Raw genomic sequence first — 22,481 nt, 5'->3', positions numbered from 1 at the left:
ATTCCAAAGTCATTATTAAAGTTTTAAAGTAACACAAAGCAATAAAGGATTGGAACCAATAAAATACTACTTCATGTCAACATCTAATTAGGAATGAATCCATAACACCAAAAATAAATAGAAAAAAAAAATCTTTTTAACCACGATACATTACGTCAAAATATTAAAGCAAAAAGTTAGCAGTAAAAAGCGATTTTAGAAGCAGACTAGACTACAGTAAAAAGTTACAATTTCGTTTTAAACACACGCCCACACAAACACAATACACAGTACATCGAAAATAAATATTTATAGGAATTGCAAAAAATGTTTAAACAACTACTATTTATGCATATTTAAACAAAATAATTGCAAAAGATCTTGTGGTCTAGGAGGTCATGGGTTCGAACTCTATGAAGGCAATATTGACTTTTTGTGATTCAGTAGGTAATACACAATTATATACTCCCTCCATCTCATTAAAATAAAACTACATTAAAAGTACTATTAAATTTTAAAAAAATTAAATTTAAAAATAATTAAAAATTACTAAAGAAAATAAGAAATGAAGAAAGAGTTAGTTTAACTCATGAATAATAAACAAGACAGGTAAAATGTAACATCTAGAGTATATTGTGCGTTTTCTCTCCCGTTTCTGAGCTTGCTACTGCAGTTCCTTCACTTGGACCTCGTATTGCTCGCCGGAAGAAAGAATTTTAACGCCGACCGTCCCTCGGCGCCACTCATCACTCCCAACTAAGATCAGCCTGCCTGCATTTATCCGAGCAGCCCGTTTGAACACCCTATCATATCAACACACTTTATATCAGAGACCGCAATTTATGCATAACTGATGATGACAAGTTCAGTACCAATCAAGAAAATGGGATATAGGTATCCAGCCAGCCAAATTGGTTGGACTGTTGACTTGGTAATCACGAGATTACAAGTTCCACAGCGAGAGAGGCCTGTTGGCCTACTTTGCCAGCTAGAATCACAAGGAGAAATTTAGCGGTGAGTTTTCATTGTCACTCAAAAAGGAAAGAAATCTCTGTACCATTTCAATGGTTTGTTCTCCAAAACCAGATCGACGGTCTGCCCTTTCTCCCGGAGAATGGTTGCAACAGAAGAAGCGGCGCCTTGGAGATCAGGATCCAAGGAGCAGACTATGTTGTCTACTTGCAGACTGAGTTCTGGTATAAGCCCCTTCTCCTTAAGAAGCTGAAGAACATCATATATAGGTGCAGTTTAGAATTTAGACATGTTTCCAAATGATTCTACTTGGAAAAGAACCATGTTTCCCTTGAATGTGCAGATAGAAATGAAAAATGTGGCAATTTCAAGTTTTCAACTCACTTCTACTATGACTGCATCGCCAAATCCAAAGCCACAAGCCGGAAGGTCATCTCCTCCGAAAGTGGACAGCAGTTTATCATATCGTCCACCACCACATATGGCTCGCAATTTTCCTTCTCTATCAAATCCCTGCAAAATACAGTGATTTCTTGATATGCATTGCAACACATAAAAGCAGCGGTAAAAGTAAAATTTCCGCTATTACTTATTTGCTAGAAGCATTTTCTGAAAGTCCAACCTCAAAAACAATTCCGGTATAATAGGCTAGACCACGTACAACTGATGCATCAAACTGGATCCACTCAGAATAACCGTACTTCTCAGCCAATGAAAATAGTTTCTTCAGATCAGCAAGTGCTTCGGCATCAGTCCCAAGCTTCTCTGCAAAGTGCAGATACGCCATCAGAAGCATGAAAATAACAATACGCTTTCAAAGATCACGTAAAGTTATATGTATCCCTCACAATCTAAAGATTGTTTAAAACACCACTGTCAGAGTTTCAATTCTAACTGCCAGCAATTATCTAATTGCAAAAGTACTAAAGTGACACTCCACTCCCAATGGCTATAAGTGGGGTTGACACCAATTAAAGTTCCCATCTTTTAAATGGAAAGGAAAACCTTTAAGCCAAAAGAAGAAAATGGTTAAGGTAAGTTAATAAATGGAAAGGTGTGGCATTCAAAACCTTCCAACTTTTCCAAAGACTTCACAGAGAGGACTTGCAATAGCTCTTCAATTGCCACCTCTGACAACTCAGCCGATTTAAGCTCTTTCTTGATATCTTCAATAGGAATCTTTTCCAACTGCTTCCCAAAAGTACAGTAGAGTAGACATCAGAAAAAGACATGAAAGTAACACAAACAATCAAACGCAAAATAAAAACACAGTGCAGATTCCACTATCATAGCCTCATCAGTTCCATATAACTAGAAGAAAACAGAAGATCATTGCCCTACTTATAGTACAGGACTGACCTTATCTATAATTACGCATACCCTACTGAACATATTTTCTGGAACAGAGTAGCAACGCAGTACGTCTTGCAAAACCTGTGAAGTCATAATTAGTGACACAAAAAGGGAACATGTCATACTTCTGTAAGACTATTGAACTTGATTCAAGAAGTATTTATGTATCAAACTGCTCTGAAGGCACATACATGTTTGCGAAACATAACAAAGAAAAAAGAAAACATATGCTCTACCTTAGAGAATACAATTATGTTTTCAATGTTTCTATAGTTCAATAATACAAGCCCACTAACAAATTAAGCTCAAAATGCCTCTATTTCATATGTATAATTGTTTTCTAGAGGGGAGAGACAGGGTCCTTACCTTCCGACTAGAGACCTTAAATCCAACATCCAATGATGTGATGCCAATGCGCTTGAAAAACGTAATGATTGAGGAAATTAGCTCTGCTTCAGCCTAATATAAAAACACACAAGAAACCAAGTTCAACATGTATCATAGAGAGAGCTAAATTAAAATGAAAAGTGTGCCCCCGAAGTGGGAGTGTGGTTATTACCGCAACTACAAATATATACCCTTATCACCTAATCCAACATAACGCTAAATTAAAATGAAAATTGTGTCCCTCAAGTGGGAGAGAGTGTTGCTATTACAGCAACTGCAAATATATACACGTATCACTTAATCAAATGCAATAAAGTAACAAAGGCAACTGTGTCTTACCCCAAATCCTACTAGTACTTACTAAGCCTAGTAGAAAATCATAGTGTTGCAATAAGTACCGATCTCTTTCCTAATCGTTTTTCAAAGTAATAAAAATAAAAAGAGTACTAAGGGCAAAATATAGTTGGCATACAGTAACATCAGGCACACCAATGATATCCATGTTCCACTGGTAATGTTCACGACGTCGGCCCCTGGTCATTCTTTCATAACGCCAGCACTGCCCAATGGCAAACCATTTTAGTGGAAGGGGTACTGATTTTCTGGACACGAAAAAAACACGGAGATCAAAATCTGGCACGATTACCTGGATACAAAAAACATGAATACCAAATAAATACTTATGGGTGTTCCAGGCACTTATCAAGGTAAATTTTTTACAAATATAATGACCAAGAAGTTAATGACACATAATATTTTTCTATGCACCAAATAAGAGAAGATAGAATCTATGTACCCTTTCTGTATCACAAGTCTTGCCAGTGAAGGAGTAAGTTCAGGCCTCAATGCAACTCGACGGTTTCCCCGATCTTCAAAACAGTAAAGCTTTCAAGGAAAGAAGACAGATTAACAACAGAAACCAGAATCAATACCTTCCTTACTAAGTTTGGCAAAAGTCCACTATTTTTGTTAATTACACAAATCTAAATTCAAGTTTATAATCTCCTCCTTTCATTATTTCTTGATCTGATCCTTGACTCCGCCTGTTCTATATCCATTACCCACTGAACATTTGAATTAGAGTAAAACTTCAAGCATTTAATACCAGAAATGTGTAAAACAAAGCATCAAAGCAAGGAAGAAAGTGCAAACAAAGAGAGAAAAGTTATCTAGATATAATTCAAGGGATTAGAAAAAATGAAGCAAATTAATTGGAAAAGTAATCAATTACTACCTTTTTTGGTAATAATTAAAATATAAAATACTCAATCAAATGTGAGTATTGACTATATCCACAAACCTGGTCTCTGATCTCCTCCCCAGCTTTCCTAATAAACAGGGCCTCTGACTCTAGCACAGGAAAATCCACCTCTTCAAACCCAAATAATTGTGAAACCTAAAACCCATGATAAGAAATCAGAAAGTGGTTTTAAAAAAACTTGTACAGCTGAACTCAAGAATCATGCTTCATTTATGATAATGTATATTTCTATTTTCAATCTCGATTTTGCATGAAGTCCAAGTCTTGATCTTCATGTTTAGAGACATGGTTTTTATTGAATTTAAAATTTGTCCCATAAATCCAGAAAGCCAATTATCTCTGACAATATTTCAGGCAAATATCTAACTGTTTACTTTTAGCATTACAAATATAAAATGCTAGTCAAATTAACTCTTTACTATTCATGGTAAAATTCTTAAACCTATAGAAGCAAAGACTATATGAATGTACAAAGATTGAGAAAAATGCAGACCTCTCTGAAGTTCTGAAAGAGCCAACTACGAAGACGCATGTCTTCAGGGGGGAAGTCTCGGGTGCCTTTTGGAGGATTGACTTCAATTTTCTGCACGCCGTCGAGTTGGGCCGGAGGTGCGGCGAGAGAACCGGACCTGCCGGACCGGGCATTCGCGGCAGGCGACTGTGCAGATGATTCTACGCATAATGAGAATGGAGAAGTGGAGTGGGAAAAGAGAGAGAGATTTAAGTGGCGGATAGAGGAGAGTGCAGTGGCCAGCCGCCGCGGGTGGTGGCGGTAGATAAGGAGGGAAGGGATGGAAATCGCCGGCATGGCTTCAGCTTTGAGTGAACGCGCCGCGGCACGCGTTCCCTTTCAATCAAAGTAAAAAAAATTAAATTAAAAATACTCGTAAAAGAGCAAGGAAAAAAGGAAAAATGAAAAAGCTTTAGAAACAAACCCTTATTATCAAAGTGGTCATTTTTCCCTCCTTTCTATGCCTTCCAATTCAGACATCTCGTTGACTCGAACCCGGAACCTCTTTTGATCATTTCTCTCGTCCCCGTCCCCAGGCCGCAACGGAGAAACCAAAGCTAACGGTCACATTCTCAATTTTATCACACAACACTAGTCAGCCATAGCAAAAAGCTCATTTTCTTGCTATTCTAGGCAACAAAGTAGTAACCACACTCACCTTTTATAACATTGTAATTAGAAATGTCCTGTTAGCCCCCTCTTGCATGCAAATCTCTATAGAATTTCCCGAAACGCATATTGATTTTGCTCACTCTCATCCAGATCGTCCTCAAATTTTGAAGAAGTTTATCCTTGTAGATGAATTGATTTTCACAGATTTTATCTGGGTGTCTCAAAATTCAGAAAGTTTGTTGATTTTTGCTGGGGGTTTTGTGTTTGTTGTGTAAAGTTATAACCTTTGAGGAATTTTTACTGGAATCCAGAAATTTTCTTGCCCAATTGAAACTGGAAGAGTCTGAAATTTTGGGATTTTTTATTAGATATGGTGAATAATCAGGAGCCATCTAAAATTGGAGTTGGTGGGGCACCCAGGCCCTGTGGCACTACGATTTCAGGTCAATCAGTGTCAACTAGCAGCAGTGTTGGGTCACCAAGCAGCAGAAGCGAGGCTGCTGTGGTCACTCCCGCCAGTGAGACCACTTTTGCTCAGCTAAATAACCTTGACATTCATGGTGATGATGCAAGACCTCAAGAAGCTGCTGGGTCAGTCCTTTGACTCTCCATTTAGCTTCTTAATGTTGTTCCAATTCATTGCTAGTACAAAAGTTTTGGAATTTGTATTGTTTTGGTTGTGTGGAGTTGTTAAATATTTGCCATGAACTGGATAGTCAGTGTCGATGATCACTCTGAGAAGCACTGGCATTCGGATGTGACAAAACAGGGACATATTGGTAGGAATGTATGTTCTGAATGATCCAAACACAAATGCAGAAGAGTATTTTAGTGTTTCATATATCATAGGTCTTTCATGCAGGCTGAACTACCAACATTTCATTTTGCTCGGTAGTTGTGAAGAGTATGGTTAGGTTCTTAAATGCCAATTTTCTTGTGCTCTTTCGGTATCATGCTTATTGTATTTTGACTGTGGCCACAACTAAGCATGGTTCCTGGTCGTAACAGGAAGAAGAAAAGAGGACAACGAGCATCTGGTGGGGATAAGAGTGGTAGAGGACTCAGACAGTTTAGCTTGAAGGGTATTTGTTCTCATTAGTGCTTTCTGTAGATTGCCAATATTTTGTTTTATCTATTTTAGGATTTCTCTAGCAAAATGACTTTGATTAACAGCTTCCGTGAAGATTAATATCTTTCCTTGCCTTTCTAGTGTGCGAAAAGGTGGAAAGCAAGGGAAGAACCACATATAATGAGGTTTGTTGAATCAATGGAATATGTAATGCTGCTAAACTTCAAAATCCTTCCTATAACTTGCTAAGGGTCTGTAATTTCTTATTTTCTCATATACATCTTTCATAAATGGCCTGATGTGAGTATTGGTACATGCTATTTATGTTATCTGTGCATGGATATGATAAAAACATGATGTTTTGTTAGTGTGGCTTCGCTAACAATGTTTTATGCATCCTATTTTACAACATTTTTAATCTATTCTGTTACTAAACTGGTACATTTTAATGCAGTTCAACTAATTGCTTGTTATGTGTGAATAATTGGAGAAGTAAATATCTTATCCAGGTAGCAGATGAACTTGTAGCTGATTTTGCTGATCCTAATAACACTCTTGCATCCCCAGATCAGGTTTAAAAAAAAAAAAATATTTAAAAAAAAAAAAAAACTATACTACCTTGAGTGTATATTTCTCCACCCTCATCTTCTTTTAATTGAAACGGATAATGAAATCAATGGTTTATACCTGACAGCAGCAATATGATGAGAAAAACATTCGACGACGGGTATATGATGCTTTAAATGTTCTTATGGCAATGGATATTATCTCAAAAGATAAAAAAGAAATACAGTGGAAGGGTCTGCCACAAACAAGCATCAATGATATTGAAGAACTAAAGGTTTGATTTTATTTTTATTTTTCGCATTTTAATTTTCACCCCATTTCCCTTTCTACTTTGCTGAATATCTCTCTCGTTAACCTGACCTTCATTGGCACTTATCCTGCCTTTGCTCTGTAATTTGTAAGGAATTTATATTCAGTGATGCTATTCATTTATCTATTGTCATTACAGAGTGAGTGTCTTCGATTGAGAAATAGGATTGAAAGAAAAGCGACCTATTTGGAAGAACTGGAAGAACAGGTAGTGTTTCTATCTAGTCACTCTAATGGTCCGGTATCCTGAATATGGTGAAAGTTTTATGTATTCTGGAGAAATGACACTGATAGCTATCTATTTTTCCAATTCTTACCAGTTTTCTTAAAGTTTTTTTCCTGCAAAAGTATGTAGGTCTTCAAAACATCATAAAACGCAATGAGCAGCTGTATGGCTCGGGAAACTCTCCAAGTGGTGGTGTAGCTTTTCCGTTTATATTGGTTCAGGTACAATAGCTGCACAATTTCTTTAACCATTGTTATTGATTAAAACATTTCTTGAGATCCTTTCAAAAAAAAAAAAAAAACATTTCTTGAGATCGGTCTGTTTGTATAAATATTACCTTGATGCAAAGCCCCCAACGCCACAACACATCTCTAGCTCTAATGGTATTAGTCACCTGCATCTCACTTTGTTTTGCTGTCGTGAACTGCAGACTCGACCTCATGCAACGGTAGAAGTAGAAATATCGGAAGATATGCAATTGGTGCACTTTGACTTCAACAGGTTAGCAATCTCCCAACCTTTATATTGGTACACTTAGGTGCTTGACAATGGTTGTGCAACTTTCTCCGACCTTACCAAAGGTCAAGGGTTCGATTCTTGGCTTTGGGTATGGAGCAGCCTTAAATCTCCAGGCCAGCTGTTCCATCCAAAAGAGGTGCCTACATTCCATCGAGGGGATTAGTCACTGTGTCCGACGGTGGAAACCTTGGGTATACCAAAAAAGAAAACTTTCTCCGACCTTTTTGAGCCAGTTGTGATTTACAATGTAATCTTGTGAACGTAATGTTGCAGTCTATTAATAAGGCGATATGTGTGCTTATGCTATTGCAGCACACCCTTTGAGCTACACGATGATTGTTATGTCCTCAAGGCAATGAAACTTTGTGAAAGACCAAAGCGTGGTGATGGAGGGGAAAGCTCCAGCACTCCCATCGTGCTCCAACCGCAGACCCCTCACCCTCCTGTACCAAGCGTATCTGGTATGCCTTCCGTTTCTCCTCCCCTCCCTGGAATACTCAAGGCACGCATCAAACATGAACATCCTTCATCGAGCACTTGATTCGTACTATGTTGTTGTTGTTGTCATTTCATGTCACATGTATATTGTGTAGAATCCTATGCAGGATTTCAGCTCTTGCAACTCAGTCACATGATTCTGTAATTGACCTGTTTACTTTATACTTTTACTAGGAAAGCAGATTGCATTTACAGAGTTTAAAAGAAAAAAATGGGATTGTTTGATTGGAATAATTTGAAGAGAAACAGCAAGATTATGGAACCAAATTGAAGCATTAACTAAGAAAAATGAAGAGGATTCTTGTTTCTTCACTTTCTTGTGTTTTCCAATTTCCAGTTCTTCATTGCTATACCTTTGAGCAAAGCAAGTAACCAATTCAATGAGTATAATCAGAACTGGTTGAACACAAACTAAAAGAAACAGAAACTATTTGCAGCATATCTCTCCACACCCTAGTCCTCTAAAAGAAATGGCGAGACGAACAGCGCCCAGTATCACAGCTTCAGAATTGTGCCTTCCAGTAAACATCTAAAATTTTCTCAGATCAATCGGTCAGGGAGGAATAATCAAAGAGAAAAACTAGTCTTCATCGTTTGTGTTCATTGTTCTTATCATACCACTTCCATGCCACTTCAAAAAGCCTTCTTCAATGGCTTCGCGCATCCATGGATGCCGGCAACATTCAATTGCTTGGGGAATTGTCAGCCAACTTCTTTGCCGAAGGCTCTGTTCTGGCCAAGACTCCAGCTCTTCCTTTACAAGCAACGCAAACATGGAAGCTTTACACAAGCCTTCTGGACTAAAATCATCCTGGAGCGTTTTGCTTTTAAATAGGTAGAATCCCAAGAAATGCTGCAATGTTAACAACAAAATATAAACTTTCACAATAGGTCACTTCAAACTATACACAACCAAAAGGTAAATAGAAAAGACACAAGATATTCACATGACACAATCACATTACATGTACGGGCCTTCTGGACTGCAATATACAAGACAATAATATTTTACACATTGAGATCACACAGATACGAGGAAGAAGCATAGCCCTTGAACCTTACCAATAGATCCCCACGAACTCCAGCCTCCTCAATGGCTTCACGCATAGCTGCCTCCTCAACTGTTTCATCATTTTCCCACCCACCCTAATTATTAAACAAAGGCAAATCATTAATAGCGTTGTTCATTTTCAGTCTTCTTTTTGCGACTTCAGAGATCTTTGCTTAGATCCCTGATTTTGTTTTTATTCTCGCTTTGTGGTTTATTCTTTCTTTTAAGGAAAATAAAAGAAACATGAGAGTGTACCCCAAAAGAACAAACAAGAAAAAAGTTTCTGCCTGCCTCAATTTTTTCAATTTGATATGCTAAAGATCTCTTAAAAGCAAATCATAATGCAAAAGAGTTGAAGACAAAATAACTAGATCTGGGGAAGCAAAGTGCTCCAGAATGTATATTTTAGTAGTAGGTATAAATAAAAAGTAGTACTTTCTAATTAAACCTGAACAGAATATTGACTGTCAAAGGAAACATTATTATGGTGAGTTACTTACTTTAGGAAAAAGAAGACCAGGCCCACTAGTTGAGTTTATCATAAGCACTTCAATGATTTCCTCAGACACGCCACCACCATTTTCCTCTGTATTTCTAAGCCTAAAAGGGATACACCTACAAGAAATATACTTGGTTAGAAAAGAGGATAAAATTTCATATCCATCTTTCTTCCATGCTTAAATATGGATCTGAAAGAAGTGACCATCAACAATATAAAATCCCAGTACAGAATAACTCCAATAAATTGCTGTTCGAGTTAATATTTGAAGCAAAAATACCGATTCCTCATTCCTAACACTCATTACAGTGGCACCATGGGCAAAACCTGTTTATCAGTAGCCATCTTGAATAAGGTATCAGAAACCATCTATGAAAAGGTCTAAGGGATAAGGAACTTAAATCTTATTTATTCACTTCCTTTCTTCTGACGCCTATCTCCATTGTGTCACAGCTCTTGTTACCAGTAAGAACTTTGCATTCTTGATCGAATACTGGATGATATTATAACAGACTCTGTTATTTCTTGATAAAGTATTAATCTTTAATCAGCTAGCATACTGTGCTTCAACTTCTAGTTTTACCTCACAACCAGACTACCATATGCCAAGAAAATTTCCCCGCCCACCATGCATTCCCACAAGCAAGAAACAAACTTTCCAAAACAGAAGTTCAAACAATGACAGAGATTGATACTTTGCAGCTGCTTTTTGCTCAATCCTATCTGTTATCATCACTAACATTTCCCAAGGCAAAGCAGAACACACAATTGAAGAAAATTCAGAAAGTTTTAATACATTATATATAAATAAATGTTTCAGAGAGATATCCACATCCCCTCTTTCTTCTCTACATTCTTTATATCAAGGAAACCAACTCCGCAAACCCCAATGACATGACAAAGGAGCAAAAACGAACTTGGCACATTCTCCTTCCGTACCCGGGCAATACAAAAAAACACCACAAGAAACATAAAAAGAAATAAAGAACAGGAAAAGGGTAGAGAAAAAGGTACCCAGCGATGAGACGAAAACCTTTTTCATAGCGCTGCTGATGCCGACCGGTCCGAGCCACCAATTCAGACATGCTTTCTGTTAAGCAAGCAAAAAAAAGAAAAAAAAAGCACCAATCTTTTTCGCCAAAAAAAAGAGGGTCTGTATGTACGTATCAGAATCCGCAACGAAGAAGTAGAATCATGTCTGGGGAATTGTGTTTTTCGGGAAACCAACCACCCCCGGCCCTTCCGACCCGAATCAAAATCCTCGGCGTCTACCTCTTCCGCATCGCGACGTGAATCTTTTCGCCAACCTTATTCCAGAGCCAAAGACGGTGCGAGTGAGGAGAGAGAGAGACAATGCGGGCGGTAGAGAGAGATAGAGAGGGAGAGAGAGAGAGAAAGAAAAACGCGAAGGTGCTAAGAAGAGAAGCGAAGGAGTCGGAGCAACATGGGATTTTCCCGTGGGCGTGCGGAAGCCAGTCAATTCTGCTCCAACGTTAGTTACAGAGATTGTCCCTTGCCGGGTTCCTCTTGGGTCCCAAATGACACATCTGCCCTCGTTAGCGTATGGGATTCGGGGTGAATTCGTCTTTTAGCCGGAATAGGAAATATAGGAAACGTGACTGTACCTCGACTTCATCGCGCACAATCAATGTTTTCAAATTTCGTAACAGAAATCATTAATGGTCTTACTAAAGTCACCACTATATTATCCATTTTTATATGTGTTCAGTCAAATGCGTACGTACCCATTCAAAGTTTCAAACTCATAATCCACAATTAATATTGCCTTGTTGCCTTGTCAGATTGCTATGGTCCCATTGCTTGCCCATATATATATGTCCAACACCCATAATCCAACATTTATGAGAGGCCCATGGGTTTAAACTTTTACGGCAAATGATGCTGTGCAACCGTGTGCACAATGCATGGTGCATATAGAATTGAATCTATAATTTTTATACTATAGATTCATAATTTTTATACTATAGATTTATAATGTCTATACTATAAATTCATAATTATTGAACTCTATATTCATAATTGAGTTTTTGTGGCAGTGCCCTACTCCTAACGCGTGGTGTCCTGAGTTAGATAAGGGGATAATTTACTTGAGTTTTTGTGTCAACGGCTGACTATCAGGACAAGCCGGGTTGCGCCCTCCATTGCTTATGGGCAGTCAACTCACTGATGACGTTAGTTGTCTCTTGGGCTAAAGATTGGACGCTAGGTCTAACTCTTGAGGAGACCTTGGTTGGTTCCACGACGATAGTGTCTCCTCTAATGGTCATAGAGCTAGATAGACCTCTCACGTTCCCCGGATAGGGAACCAACCCTTGCGAACTGGACCGACCAACGCCTTGCCTGCTATTGCGTTCCTGTAAGTCTAGAGAACATTCGTTTTGTAACTTTGGCCATTTCAGCGTATCTCGAGTTTGATTGCTTAAAGCGAAAGGGTAGAACGGGTATAAACTAGGAACACATATTTTTCGTAGCATTACCCTCCGGACGTCACCAATGATGGTTTTGTCTGGATCAGGTCCATCATAAACAGGGTATCGAATTACAGAACGTGGGTAGGAAAATAGTAGTATATTACTCGGGACCAAATAAGTACATACAGAGCCCGAGATAGTAGCCCAAAATGGTGACCCAAATAATAAAAGATATAGCCCAAATAGTAGAATATAAATAATAATGTCAATGTTAGGAATTAAACCTGGTGTATAGGTTAGAGGTTAGAACCACAAACCACTAAATCAGGGGGGATTGAGTGAACTAATAGATGATTTTTAAGAGGAAAGGGTGCCTATTTATAGTATAGAGACCCCTCCAGATGCTCGACAAATGTACAACACCAGATTGCTTTCATTTCTAGCCATACACGTGTGGATGCTATTGATCTTCACATGAGTAAATAGAGCATCTGACATTCTAGTAGACAAAATGTGTGGTAGCTTAGGGGATGTTTGGTTTGTGGAAAATGTTTTCCAAAGGAAAACATTTTCCTTAAAGTGGAGGAAAATGTTGTTTTTTTGTGTTTGGTTCATGGAATTCATTTTCCATTGAAAAATGGATTCCTCAAATTTGAGGAAAACAAAATCCTTGGTTGGACCAAAGATTTTGTTTTCCATGGGAGATGAGAAGAAAAAGTGAGATGGATTACAAATTTTTACCCTCGTTTTCTTTTTTAATTATATTACTCTTATTAATTTGTAGGGGCATATAGGTCTTTATACTCGTTATTCCTTACAATTTCAAATCTAACCAAACAATAGGATTAGTATTCCCAGTAATTCTTTTTTTCACCAACCAAACAATGAAATTCGTCTTCCTAGTAATTGTCTTTCCATGAAATTTCAATTCCACTTCTCTTAAAATATTTTCCGCGAATCAAACGAGCCCTTAGTGATTTGGAACTCGTGTTGTTATGTATAAGATTGTAGGTTCGATACCCCTTGGTAACACATCCTTTGAGACTTATCTAATAAAATAGACCTTCGGGATCTCATGTCCCCATCCATATACATATTACAATTAATCGATTATGTACTAATAACTAAACCCTAGTCCATGGTATAATAATGGAGTAGTTATGCTTTGCATACAGATGCAAAAACGACGTCGTTTTATTAAAAACGCGCGTCTCCCCTTAAAAAAAAATTCAGCTTCGATTCCCAGCAACAACATTATGTTGTTCATTCATTATGGAATTTTAGTTCATAGATTATGGAATTATAGTTCATCGATTCTGGAATTGTAGTTCATCGATTCTGAAATTTTAGTTCATAGATTCTGGAATTTTAGTTCATTCATTCTGGAATTTTTAGTTCATAGATTAGATTCTGGAATTTTAGTTCATAGATTCTGGAATTATAGTTCATCGATTATGGAATTATAGTTCATCGATTTTGGAATTTTAGTTCATATGTTGTTACTAGGAATCGAACCTGAAATTTTTTTTTTTAGGGGGAGACGCACATTTTTAATAAAACGATGTCGTTTTTGCATCCGTATGCACCATGCATGGTGCATACGGATGCACAGCATAATTTGCCATAATAATGTGCCTAAAATCATTTGTTAGCTAGAGATTATATAGGCAAATTATTCAAAACAATGCCTCGTCCCAAATCACATTCTCATACCAATCGGATTACTTGGTTTATAACTTTATAAGTACAGCAAATTTATGTACGCAATAAAATCATTTCAACCTTCAATTTACCCGACAAAATGTTCACTACACATTAAAAAAAAAAAAAAAAAAAAAAAAAAACACTAATCTTATTGGACCTCCTACTTTGGCCCCATGTTGGGCATTGTACTCTCACATGTAACTTCAAGAATCCTAAAAGAAGATAGGGAAAAAAAAATGATGTCCAAGAAAGGACAAAAAATGTGAACTATGTTCTGATTGAATTAGTGTGTTGTTGTCTTCTCCATTATTTCATTTTACTTCACACGTAGGAAGGTAGGGGACCGGAGAGAGAGAACACGAACTAGGCTGAGAGAGAGAACCAAAAAGGGGAAGATCAGAGCGAGTGTTTTTCTGTCGTTTGCATGTTTTTGCATGGCTGCTTACGTAGATAGTCAAATGATCCATGTCCTTCATCTTGGCACGAACCCTATTCATGAAAAGGAGAAGAAAAAGATCTTCCTCGGCGTAGGTAGAATGATGAAGAAATGATGGAAATGCAGGTATCGATGAAACGAAATTACGAAACAATACACATCGAGATAGCGTCCGTACGTAACAATAATCTGTGTTGGAGAGTGGCAGGGGACATACACATGGAGCAATGGGAATTACTACGTCGGAGAGTGGAAATCCGGGGCGATTTGTGAGGAAGGGAAAATGTATTGGACAAATGGGAATGTGTAGGAAGGACACTGGGAATGGAGTGCCTAAAGGGAATGGGACATTTAGATGGGAAGATGGGAGGTACTATGTAGGGAATTGGAGCAGAGACCCTAAAGAACAAAATAGGAGCCATTACCCTTCAGAATCTTCAGTAAATGAGTGCACACTTATTGACTGGGATCCTCAAGATGTATTCAAAGTCTTGATCCTGCCTTCCGAGAAGAAGCTGGCTGTCTGGAGATCTGCAAAGACTAAAGAGAAACACGGCATTATTAGGCCCAAAAGAATGTCTGTCGATGTGAGATTAGGTGCAGGTGTAGATAGGGATTTTACTCATTCGCAACTTTTAGATGGGGGTGGAGGACCATCCCATACCCTTAGTAGAAGTTCTTGTGCATCCGACAATACCTTCCATGAAGAAGGGTATCCAAGAGAGAGCCCTATTAGGATCCCCAAGGGTGTAAAGAAGCAAGGAGAGGTTATCTGCAAAGGCCATAAGAATTATGAACTCATGCTCAATTTGCAGTTAGGCGTCAGGTGATATATGGTTTCATGAATCTCAGCTTTTCAATTACCTTTCTTGTATCATTATGTTAGCCACCAGATTCTGAAATGCAAACAACTTATGAAAATGATGGCACAGACATGCTGTTGGAAGGCCCGGCCCTTCTCCATCACTAGATCTCAAGCCATCAGCATTTGATCCCAAGGAGAAGTTCTGGACAAGGTTTCCACCAGAGGGATCAAGAAGCACTCCACCTCATCAATCCTGCAAATTCAAATGGAAGGACTATTGCCCCAAAGTTTTCGGGTCTGACCTGGTTTCATGTTGTCTTCAAGAACTCATATCTGATTCACATTCTCATTCCTTCTGATCATAATATATACACTTCAGGGCATTGAGGTTGCTGTTCAATGTGGATCCAGCAGATTACATGTTGTCCATTTGTGGAAACGAGGCCCTCCGCGAGCTGTCCTCTCCCGGGAAGAGTGGAAGCTTCTTCTACCTGACAAATGATGATCGTTACATGATAAAGACAATGAAGAAGGCAGAGGTAAAGGTAAGATCTCTAGTTCTCCGCGATATATGCCTGACAGTAGATCAGCACAACTGAACTTCTCCATGCTTAGGTGCTTTTGAGGATGCTGAATGCCTATTTCAATCATGTCCGTGCATTTGGCAACACCCTTGTGACCAAGTACTTTGGCTTACACTGTGTGAGGCTAACAGGAACAGCACAAAAAAAGGTATACATAAATACAAAACAGGATCTGAATTCATTTCACCATGCAGTACAATAGCATCTTTACTCTTGTTTAACCATTCAGGTGCGCTTCATGATCATGGGGAATCTCTTCTGTACCGGGTATACAATTCACAGACGATTCGACTTGAAAGGATCAACCTTTGGCCGCTTGACAGATAAGTCGGAATCAGAGATTAATGCAACTACAACTCTCAAAGACCTTGATCTTAACTACATATTTCGATTGCAGAAGGAATGGTTTGAAGAGTTTCGAAAGTAGAGCATAAATGTCAAGTCCCTATTTTTGTCATGCGTTTTCTTTTGCCTGGTGAGACATTAACGTCTACCTGTTTCTTCTGCAGGCAAGTAGATAGGGACTGTGAGTTTCTTGAGCAGGAAAGAATAATGGACTATAGCCTTCTGGTTGGCATTCATTTTAGAGAATTGGGTAATGCTGGAGACCAGACATCCACAGGCTAGTACTAACCCCATTCTACAAAGCACTACTGCTAATCTGCCATATGTCAACTGTTATTTTCTGAACAATCCAGAAACTGATGATACTCTATATATACCACTACTTCCTCACAGTTGTGGAGAATGGTGAAGGCTCAGAACCAGAATCCTCTCAAGCAGATATGGATCCGTTGCCCCAAGATCCAACATGGTATGTTTCTTATAATGAATCTGACCCAATTTAATCAGAGTGGACACCAATCTTTTATTTCTGATTTCTTTTGAGCTGATTGTTGCAGCTCGGGCGATATGAAACTGGGAATAGGCATGCCTGCAAGAGTGGAAAAGACAGAAAGGAGAAATGATCCAGAACCACAGCTAGTAGGAGAGCCAACAGGGGAGTACCATGATGTAGTGTTGTTCTTTGGAATCATAGACATACTTCAGGACTATGACATTTCCAAGAAGCTTGAGCACGCCTACAAGTCTTTCCAGCATGATTCAAATTCAATATCAGCCATCAATCCAAAGGCATACTCAAGGCGGTTTCGCGATTACATCTTCAAAGCCTTTGCAGAGGACAGCTAAATGGAGCTTGGCCTGTATATCCCAATAGACTAGCTTGACAATAACACCCTGCTTTATAGGAAGGATCATCTGTACTTGAAGCTGACAAGAATCACTGGTCTCCCATTCGCAAGATATGGCTCAACGATTTGCAGATTATCCAAAGTGATTAACTAATTGAGCTGCTCTCAAGAGCTTCTTCTTTCTTTCTTTCTTTCTTGATTTTCAGGTTGAATGTAGTAGGAATACACACAAATATGGGGTGACAATTGTATAGAAAATGTATCACAGGAACACACACAACAACTGTAATGTATCCGAGGAACATTTTTGTTGGCAGCCTTTGCCTCCATGAGGGATTAGAATTCTGCAGAGCATACTTAACATACATAAAACTATGATTAACTTCGGAATGAAAGTATGAAACACACTCAAATCTTCAAACAAACTTAACATAAAACTAAAATCCCTCAAGTTCCCAAAAAAATCAATGGTAGTCAATGAACAAATGAACCCACTCATTTGCTTTCAAATTGACAACATAACATTCCGAAGTTCAACCACCAAATCATAGTCGAGAAACTCACCCCTGACATCAGCAAATCTCGTGTAGCTCTGTGATTCGCCCTGGTTCTTGTGTCTGAATGTTGAGCATTACAGAGGGTAACGAAAGAGATATTAGGTTAGTAGATTTCAAATAATTTTCTAACCACCGGAGAAGAACCAGAGATAAGACTTACATAAAAATCACCGGCGAAAAGGCATTTGTTCCGGGCTGCTAAGCTTTCCCGGCAGGTCTGGGCGGGCGGCTGTTACGACGCACCGCCTCAAACCCCTACCCCACCCCACCAACCACAAATTTTGTTTGTTTTCCTTATTATTTTCTCTTCGATTTTTATCATATATATGAAATATGAATGTTAAATAATATATTGTTTGCATATACATTTTTACGAGTTCTATTAAAAATTAAACACAAAATACCTAATCCGCACGTAAAAATAACGAATCTTGCTCCCACCAAAAAAAAAAAAAAAGAATCTTGGTCAAAGAATCAAAGAATTATTATAATGAAACCAACTCAGCAATAATGTTTGTTCATGCGTAATGATATTTCCTACTTATAGTTAATTTCACAAATATTTACTTCTGTCATATTGATATGTTTTGACATTTTGTTTTATGTGAAGATATTTATTATATTATATAGGTTTTGATCGCGATTTGTCACCTTATAAAAATGAGAAATTGATTTTTAGCGAGTAGTCTATTAGTCTTCTTAGTCAATCAAAACAATATACTTTCAAAAAGATAACAAGTTAATTTATCTATTTGTAATTCTTTACGGACTAAAATTACAAGGTGAACTTCACTCAATGCACATCTTCAAATACTCTGATAATGACGGTTAGTTTTGCTCGTCATTCAAAAATAATAATAATAATTAATAGCGTTTTTTATCAGACAATTCCTACAGTAGCCAATTCTATTCTATATATAACTTGTTCTTCATGTTCTATGGACTTGTGTGCGTGGTCACACTTAGCTCCCATTGAAAACGTCAGTGTTAATGCGAATGTTTGTGGCTTCTTCTATAGGATATAGTCATATAAAATCTCTTTTCATAATTCTTATCAACAACTCCATCAAAAAAAAGTAGTTGGAGACGGCCGAAGATTCATAAATTCTGGACGAAATTGAAGAAGCTAAGCAGTAGATATACAACATCAACACACAACTATTAACCGAATTGTGGAAGCAGGCAATGGACTTCCTTCTAGGCACCATGTTACCTAATGTGTTAGCAGTTAGCAAGAATCTCCTCATATGTACTTAGGGGGCGTTTGGTTCAGGTTATATTATATAACCAAGGGAATGTGACATTCCCGAGCTTACATTCCTATGTTTGGTTCATTTTCTCTGAGGGAATATAACATTCCCAGGGAATGCAACATTCCCTCCACATAGGATTTTGAAGGGAATGTGATTTCCTTCATTTTGTTAGGTAATGTAGGATAACCTTGCATATTTATGAATTTTGTCATTTTAATTCTAATTATTTAAAGATATATATTTTATGTTAGCTTATATATATATATATATATATATATATATATATATATATATATATATAAAAGATAAAATAACCCTAAACCAAACATAATTATATTACATACCTCAATTTTAACCAAACACAGGAATCTAACATTCCCAGTAATCTAACATTCCCAGCAATCTAACATTCCTAAGGTAATCTAGCATTCCGTGAACCAAACGGCCCTTAGGGTTTTCAATTATCCCTGTTTAGCGTTAGTTTGGATGAATGAAGCAAATCATACTTGTACATAATATGCACAATAAAATAAATTTATGAATTTTTTTTTTTTAGAGTTAATTCCCAAAATAGTCCTCCGACTATGTCATTTTTAAAGAGTAAATACCCAAAATGGTCCATCGACTATAGCTAAATTCACAAATTGGTCCTCGACTTTCAATTTCAACCAATTAAGTTCTTAACTTTGTAATTTTGACAAGATTTGGTCCTCCATCTATTTGACCGTTTGTTGACTGTGATCGACGATCTCCAGAAAAACCTTCAGCTCTCGTCGGAGCACGTGGAGGCCTCCAAGATGACGTTGCACTGGTTTGGAAACACGTCGTCTTCTTCGCTCTGGTACGAACTCAACTACATTGAATCCAAAGGGAGGACGAAGAAAGACGATCGAATTTGGTAGATTGCTTTCGACAGTGGATTCAATGTAACAGTGCGGGTCTAGAAATGCAACTAGAACCTTAAAAAACCGACGATGGACCATGCAATTACATATATATGCTCAAAAATCACAGTCAACAAATGGTCAAATAGACAGAGGATCAAATTGTGTTAAAATTACAAAGTTAAGGACTTAATTGGTTAAAATTGAAAGTCGATGACCAATTTGTAAATTTAGCTATAGTCGAGGGACCATTTTTGGTATTTACTCTTTTTTAAAATTGGTCATTAACTTTTAATTTATCTAAAATGGTCCTCCGGCTTTTAAGCTTTAAGCCAAAATGGTCCTCCATTTGCTTTGGTAATAATATGGTGTTATCCCTAGGGTTCAGCATTTTGGAAGAATAATATGGTGTTAAAATGAAGGGTAAAACTGAAATTTTAGGTTTTTGTACTCCAATTTAAAGCAATATGTGATTCCTTTTAGCAATATGCGCACACATTTCTTCAAATTGGGTTTGTGATCTCCTAAATCTGTAATTTGGTATATCGAAGGACATCTCAAACCAAGACGCATCAAATATATATCCAAATGCGTATGGGCTACGTAGTGGGGATGCGCGTTAAAGCCAACCTAAGGATGGTCATTGTTATCGGCCCGAGGTCCTCAAATGGGATCATTGAGCTAGTTAGTGAAAAAGTATTAAACACAGTCTCGTACTTTTTGAATGAATAATTTGTGCAATATTATCACGGTTCATGATTGGGGTATGCTCATTCTTGTATATAACTATGGAAAATGATTGTAAATGGGTTGACATCCTTGATATTCAATATCACACACTTCCCATGGCCTCACATCGGGAAGAGTCATTTCGTGCCACCAGACCACAAAGTCATTGACAACTTTATATGCTAATACTTGACTAAATATTGCAACAAACTTATGTTGTTCAAATTTCATTGACAAAATCTAATACGTAAAATGAGATAAACAAAGTATTATTTCACATTTTACAAAATTTTACTTTATCAATGTTTGACTTTTTATTTTAATGACATGACAACATATAATTCATTTATCAAATATTATTTCTTTTATCTGGTGATTAATAATTTTCTCGTACAATGCACGAAAACTATAATATACTTATATATTTTCATAATAAATTTAATAAACAGGGAAGTTAAAATATATAGAAAAATGAATGATGTTTTTTTTTTTTTTTCAATAATGTAAATGATATTTAAAATTTTCAACCTGATATTTCAAAATTGTAATAGCATATATATATATATATATATATATATATATATATATATATATATATATGCCTACTTTGTAATAATCATTTAATAAGGTTAAGCAACTCATAATATTTTGTATAATGCCTCATCATAATGTGGTGTAAGTATCTAAGCAAAAATTTATGATAAAACTTTAAAAATAATTGAGAGGTTACATAACAAATTTATAAATTTTTATATAGAAATAAAATTAATGATTATTATATGATGAGTAGCAAATATTTGTTGGTTTGTCTAGTAATAATAATGTAGCCTGACACTAGAGTGAAGAGCCATTTTGTTGGCTTTTGAAATACTGACCACGACTTATTACATGGCTTTCCATTTTTATCCAATAACACATGCCCCATAGGGCCACACTTCAGTTGACTTGTGGGCACGCGTGAGTGTCTGAGTGGTGGCAGCTGTTCGTTTCTCTGAACCATAGCCGTGGTATGGATTAAAGAACCTTATTCACCACTTAAATAACAAAATAATACAAACAAAAGAAAAAAGAAAAATACGATTCCCATATACCATATACGAGAGATAATTATACCTTTAGTCATATAGTCATAATTATATCTTTAGTTATTGTCTTATTATAAGTAATAAAATAATTGTAATTTTCATATATTTTTCTTCTTCTAAATACTGCCTACTGAATCAGTGAACTAATATAGTGTGAACTGTAATTTTCATCTCTAGTTAATTATAAAAATAGCTTACTTAATCTTTATTATGAATTTTTGATTGATAATATTGTTTTAGATTGAAGTCTAAACAACACCTATATAGAAATGACAAAAATATATTTTAAGTTTGATTTTCTTCTCTATTATTTGTATAACTCCAATGAAGGACTGTCAATTTAGTTATTTATCACATAGCCAAATTAGTTAGGTAATTAACTTGATAAATACAAAATTTCAATTTCTATCAATTTCTTAATTTGATCTAATTAGCTATCATTTGTCAGCTAGGATCATAAGACATACATTACATAAAGCTTATAATTCGATAACAACCATAAATTTTCTTGTAAATAAAATTATACTCTTCATTTCCCCACAAAAACATAGTGATTTTTTCAAGTATTACTTACTCAGTTAAAATGCAACATCTGTTCATAATATAGCATTGAAACTTAATTGTTTAAATTGAAATATTTGGTACAATAATATTTTCATATTTAATTTTATGACTTTAAATCTGAAGGTATTTATTAGTTTGGTATCTCTCCCGCGGATAGCTAAAATACTAATTATCCATCCACGTCAACCATGTTAGTTGTAGACACGTAGTTATTATTATCCTTCCAACACCAAGGGTAAAAACGTAACCTCGAAAGTGAGGAAATAATCTTCAGTGCATAATTTACGGACTGCAAGTCGTCAAGTCTACCAAGAAAGTGACTAAAAAAAGAGTTATACTTGCTTAAAAAAATTAGAGAGTAGTTATCGTTATACAGTATATATGAAGAAAGTGACAATGGTAGACATCAGCTAAGCCGAAAGCGTGGTTGTCGTAGGAGTAA

The 22,481-nt window shown here is 36.8% G+C and overlaps 4 protein-coding genes across 7 annotated transcripts; 2 read left to right on the top strand and 2 right to left on the bottom strand.

Moving 5' to 3' along the window:
- Positions 1 to 495: 495 nt before the first annotated feature.
- Positions 496 to 4,947, bottom strand: LOC109161868 (histidine--tRNA ligase, chloroplastic/mitochondrial-like). 3 transcript variants are annotated; one of them, XM_019310420.1, is made up of 12 exons: positions 4,897 to 4,947; positions 4,446 to 4,799; positions 3,992 to 4,087; positions 3,488 to 3,576; positions 3,164 to 3,293; positions 2,671 to 2,763; positions 2,311 to 2,385; positions 2,022 to 2,142; positions 1,574 to 1,716; positions 1,336 to 1,464; positions 1,037 to 1,200; positions 496 to 782 (listed from the first exon to the last, which is right to left on the bottom strand). In XM_019310420.1, the coding sequence occupies exons 1-12, from the start codon at positions 4,906 to 4,908 to the stop codon at positions 644 to 646; spliced, it is 1,545 nt and encodes a 514-aa protein (XP_019165965.1). In that variant the 5' UTR covers positions 4,909 to 4,947; the 3' UTR covers positions 496 to 643. The 3 variants fall into 3 exon arrangements, with proteins under 3 accessions (XP_019165965.1, XP_019165963.1, XP_019165964.1); XM_019310418.1 differs by having other exon boundaries at positions 4,888 to 4,923; XM_019310419.1 differs by having other exon boundaries at positions 2,022 to 2,139; positions 4,888 to 4,923.
- A 142-nt stretch (positions 4,948 to 5,089) lies between these two features.
- On the top strand, positions 5,090 to 8,411 carry LOC109161871 (transcription factor-like protein DPB). Of its 2 annotated transcripts, none has more exons than XM_019310426.1 (9): positions 5,090 to 5,666; positions 6,084 to 6,157; positions 6,286 to 6,329; positions 6,654 to 6,716; positions 6,842 to 6,985; positions 7,160 to 7,228; positions 7,369 to 7,467; positions 7,677 to 7,747; positions 8,078 to 8,411. In XM_019310426.1, exons 1-9 carry the CDS (start codon positions 5,446 to 5,448, stop codon positions 8,304 to 8,306), a joined length of 1,014 nt encoding a protein of 337 aa, XP_019165971.1. In that variant the 5' UTR covers positions 5,090 to 5,445; the 3' UTR covers positions 8,307 to 8,411. The 2 variants fall into 2 exon arrangements, with proteins under 2 accessions (XP_019165971.1, XP_019165970.1); XM_019310425.1 differs by having other exon boundaries at positions 6,839 to 6,985; positions 8,078 to 8,410.
- A 153-nt stretch (positions 8,412 to 8,564) lies between these two features.
- Positions 8,565 to 11,221, bottom strand: LOC109161872 (nudix hydrolase 16, mitochondrial-like). The gene is made up of 4 exons (XM_019310428.1): positions 10,828 to 11,221; positions 9,815 to 9,929; positions 9,326 to 9,409; positions 8,565 to 9,116 (listed from the first exon to the last, which is right to left on the bottom strand). The coding sequence occupies exons 1-4, from the start codon at positions 10,896 to 10,898 to the stop codon at positions 8,844 to 8,846; spliced, it is 543 nt and encodes a 180-aa protein (XP_019165973.1). The 5' UTR covers positions 10,899 to 11,221; the 3' UTR covers positions 8,565 to 8,843.
- A 3,391-nt stretch (positions 11,222 to 14,612) lies between these two features.
- LOC109161687 (phosphatidylinositol 4-phosphate 5-kinase 4-like) lies at positions 14,613 to 17,352 on the top strand. Its single transcript, XM_019310178.1, has 8 exons — positions 14,613 to 15,211; positions 15,318 to 15,485; positions 15,570 to 15,735; positions 15,806 to 15,922; positions 16,004 to 16,197; positions 16,284 to 16,388; positions 16,511 to 16,588; positions 16,677 to 17,352. The coding sequence occupies exons 1-8, from the start codon at positions 14,613 to 14,615 to the stop codon at positions 16,963 to 16,965; spliced, it is 1,716 nt and encodes a 571-aa protein (XP_019165723.1). The 3' UTR covers positions 16,966 to 17,352.
- Positions 17,353 to 22,481: the final 5,129 nt, after the last annotated feature.

Source organism: Ipomoea nil, unplaced genomic scaffold, assembly GCF_001879475.1.
Source record: "Ipomoea nil cultivar Tokyo-kokei standard unplaced genomic scaffold, Asagao_1.1 scaffold2926, whole genome shotgun sequence".
NCBI lineage: Eukaryota > Viridiplantae > Streptophyta > Magnoliopsida > Solanales > Convolvulaceae > Ipomoea > Ipomoea nil.
The sequence above is the reverse complement of the archived record's forward strand: the minus strand, read 5'-3'. Positions and strand labels throughout refer to the sequence as shown.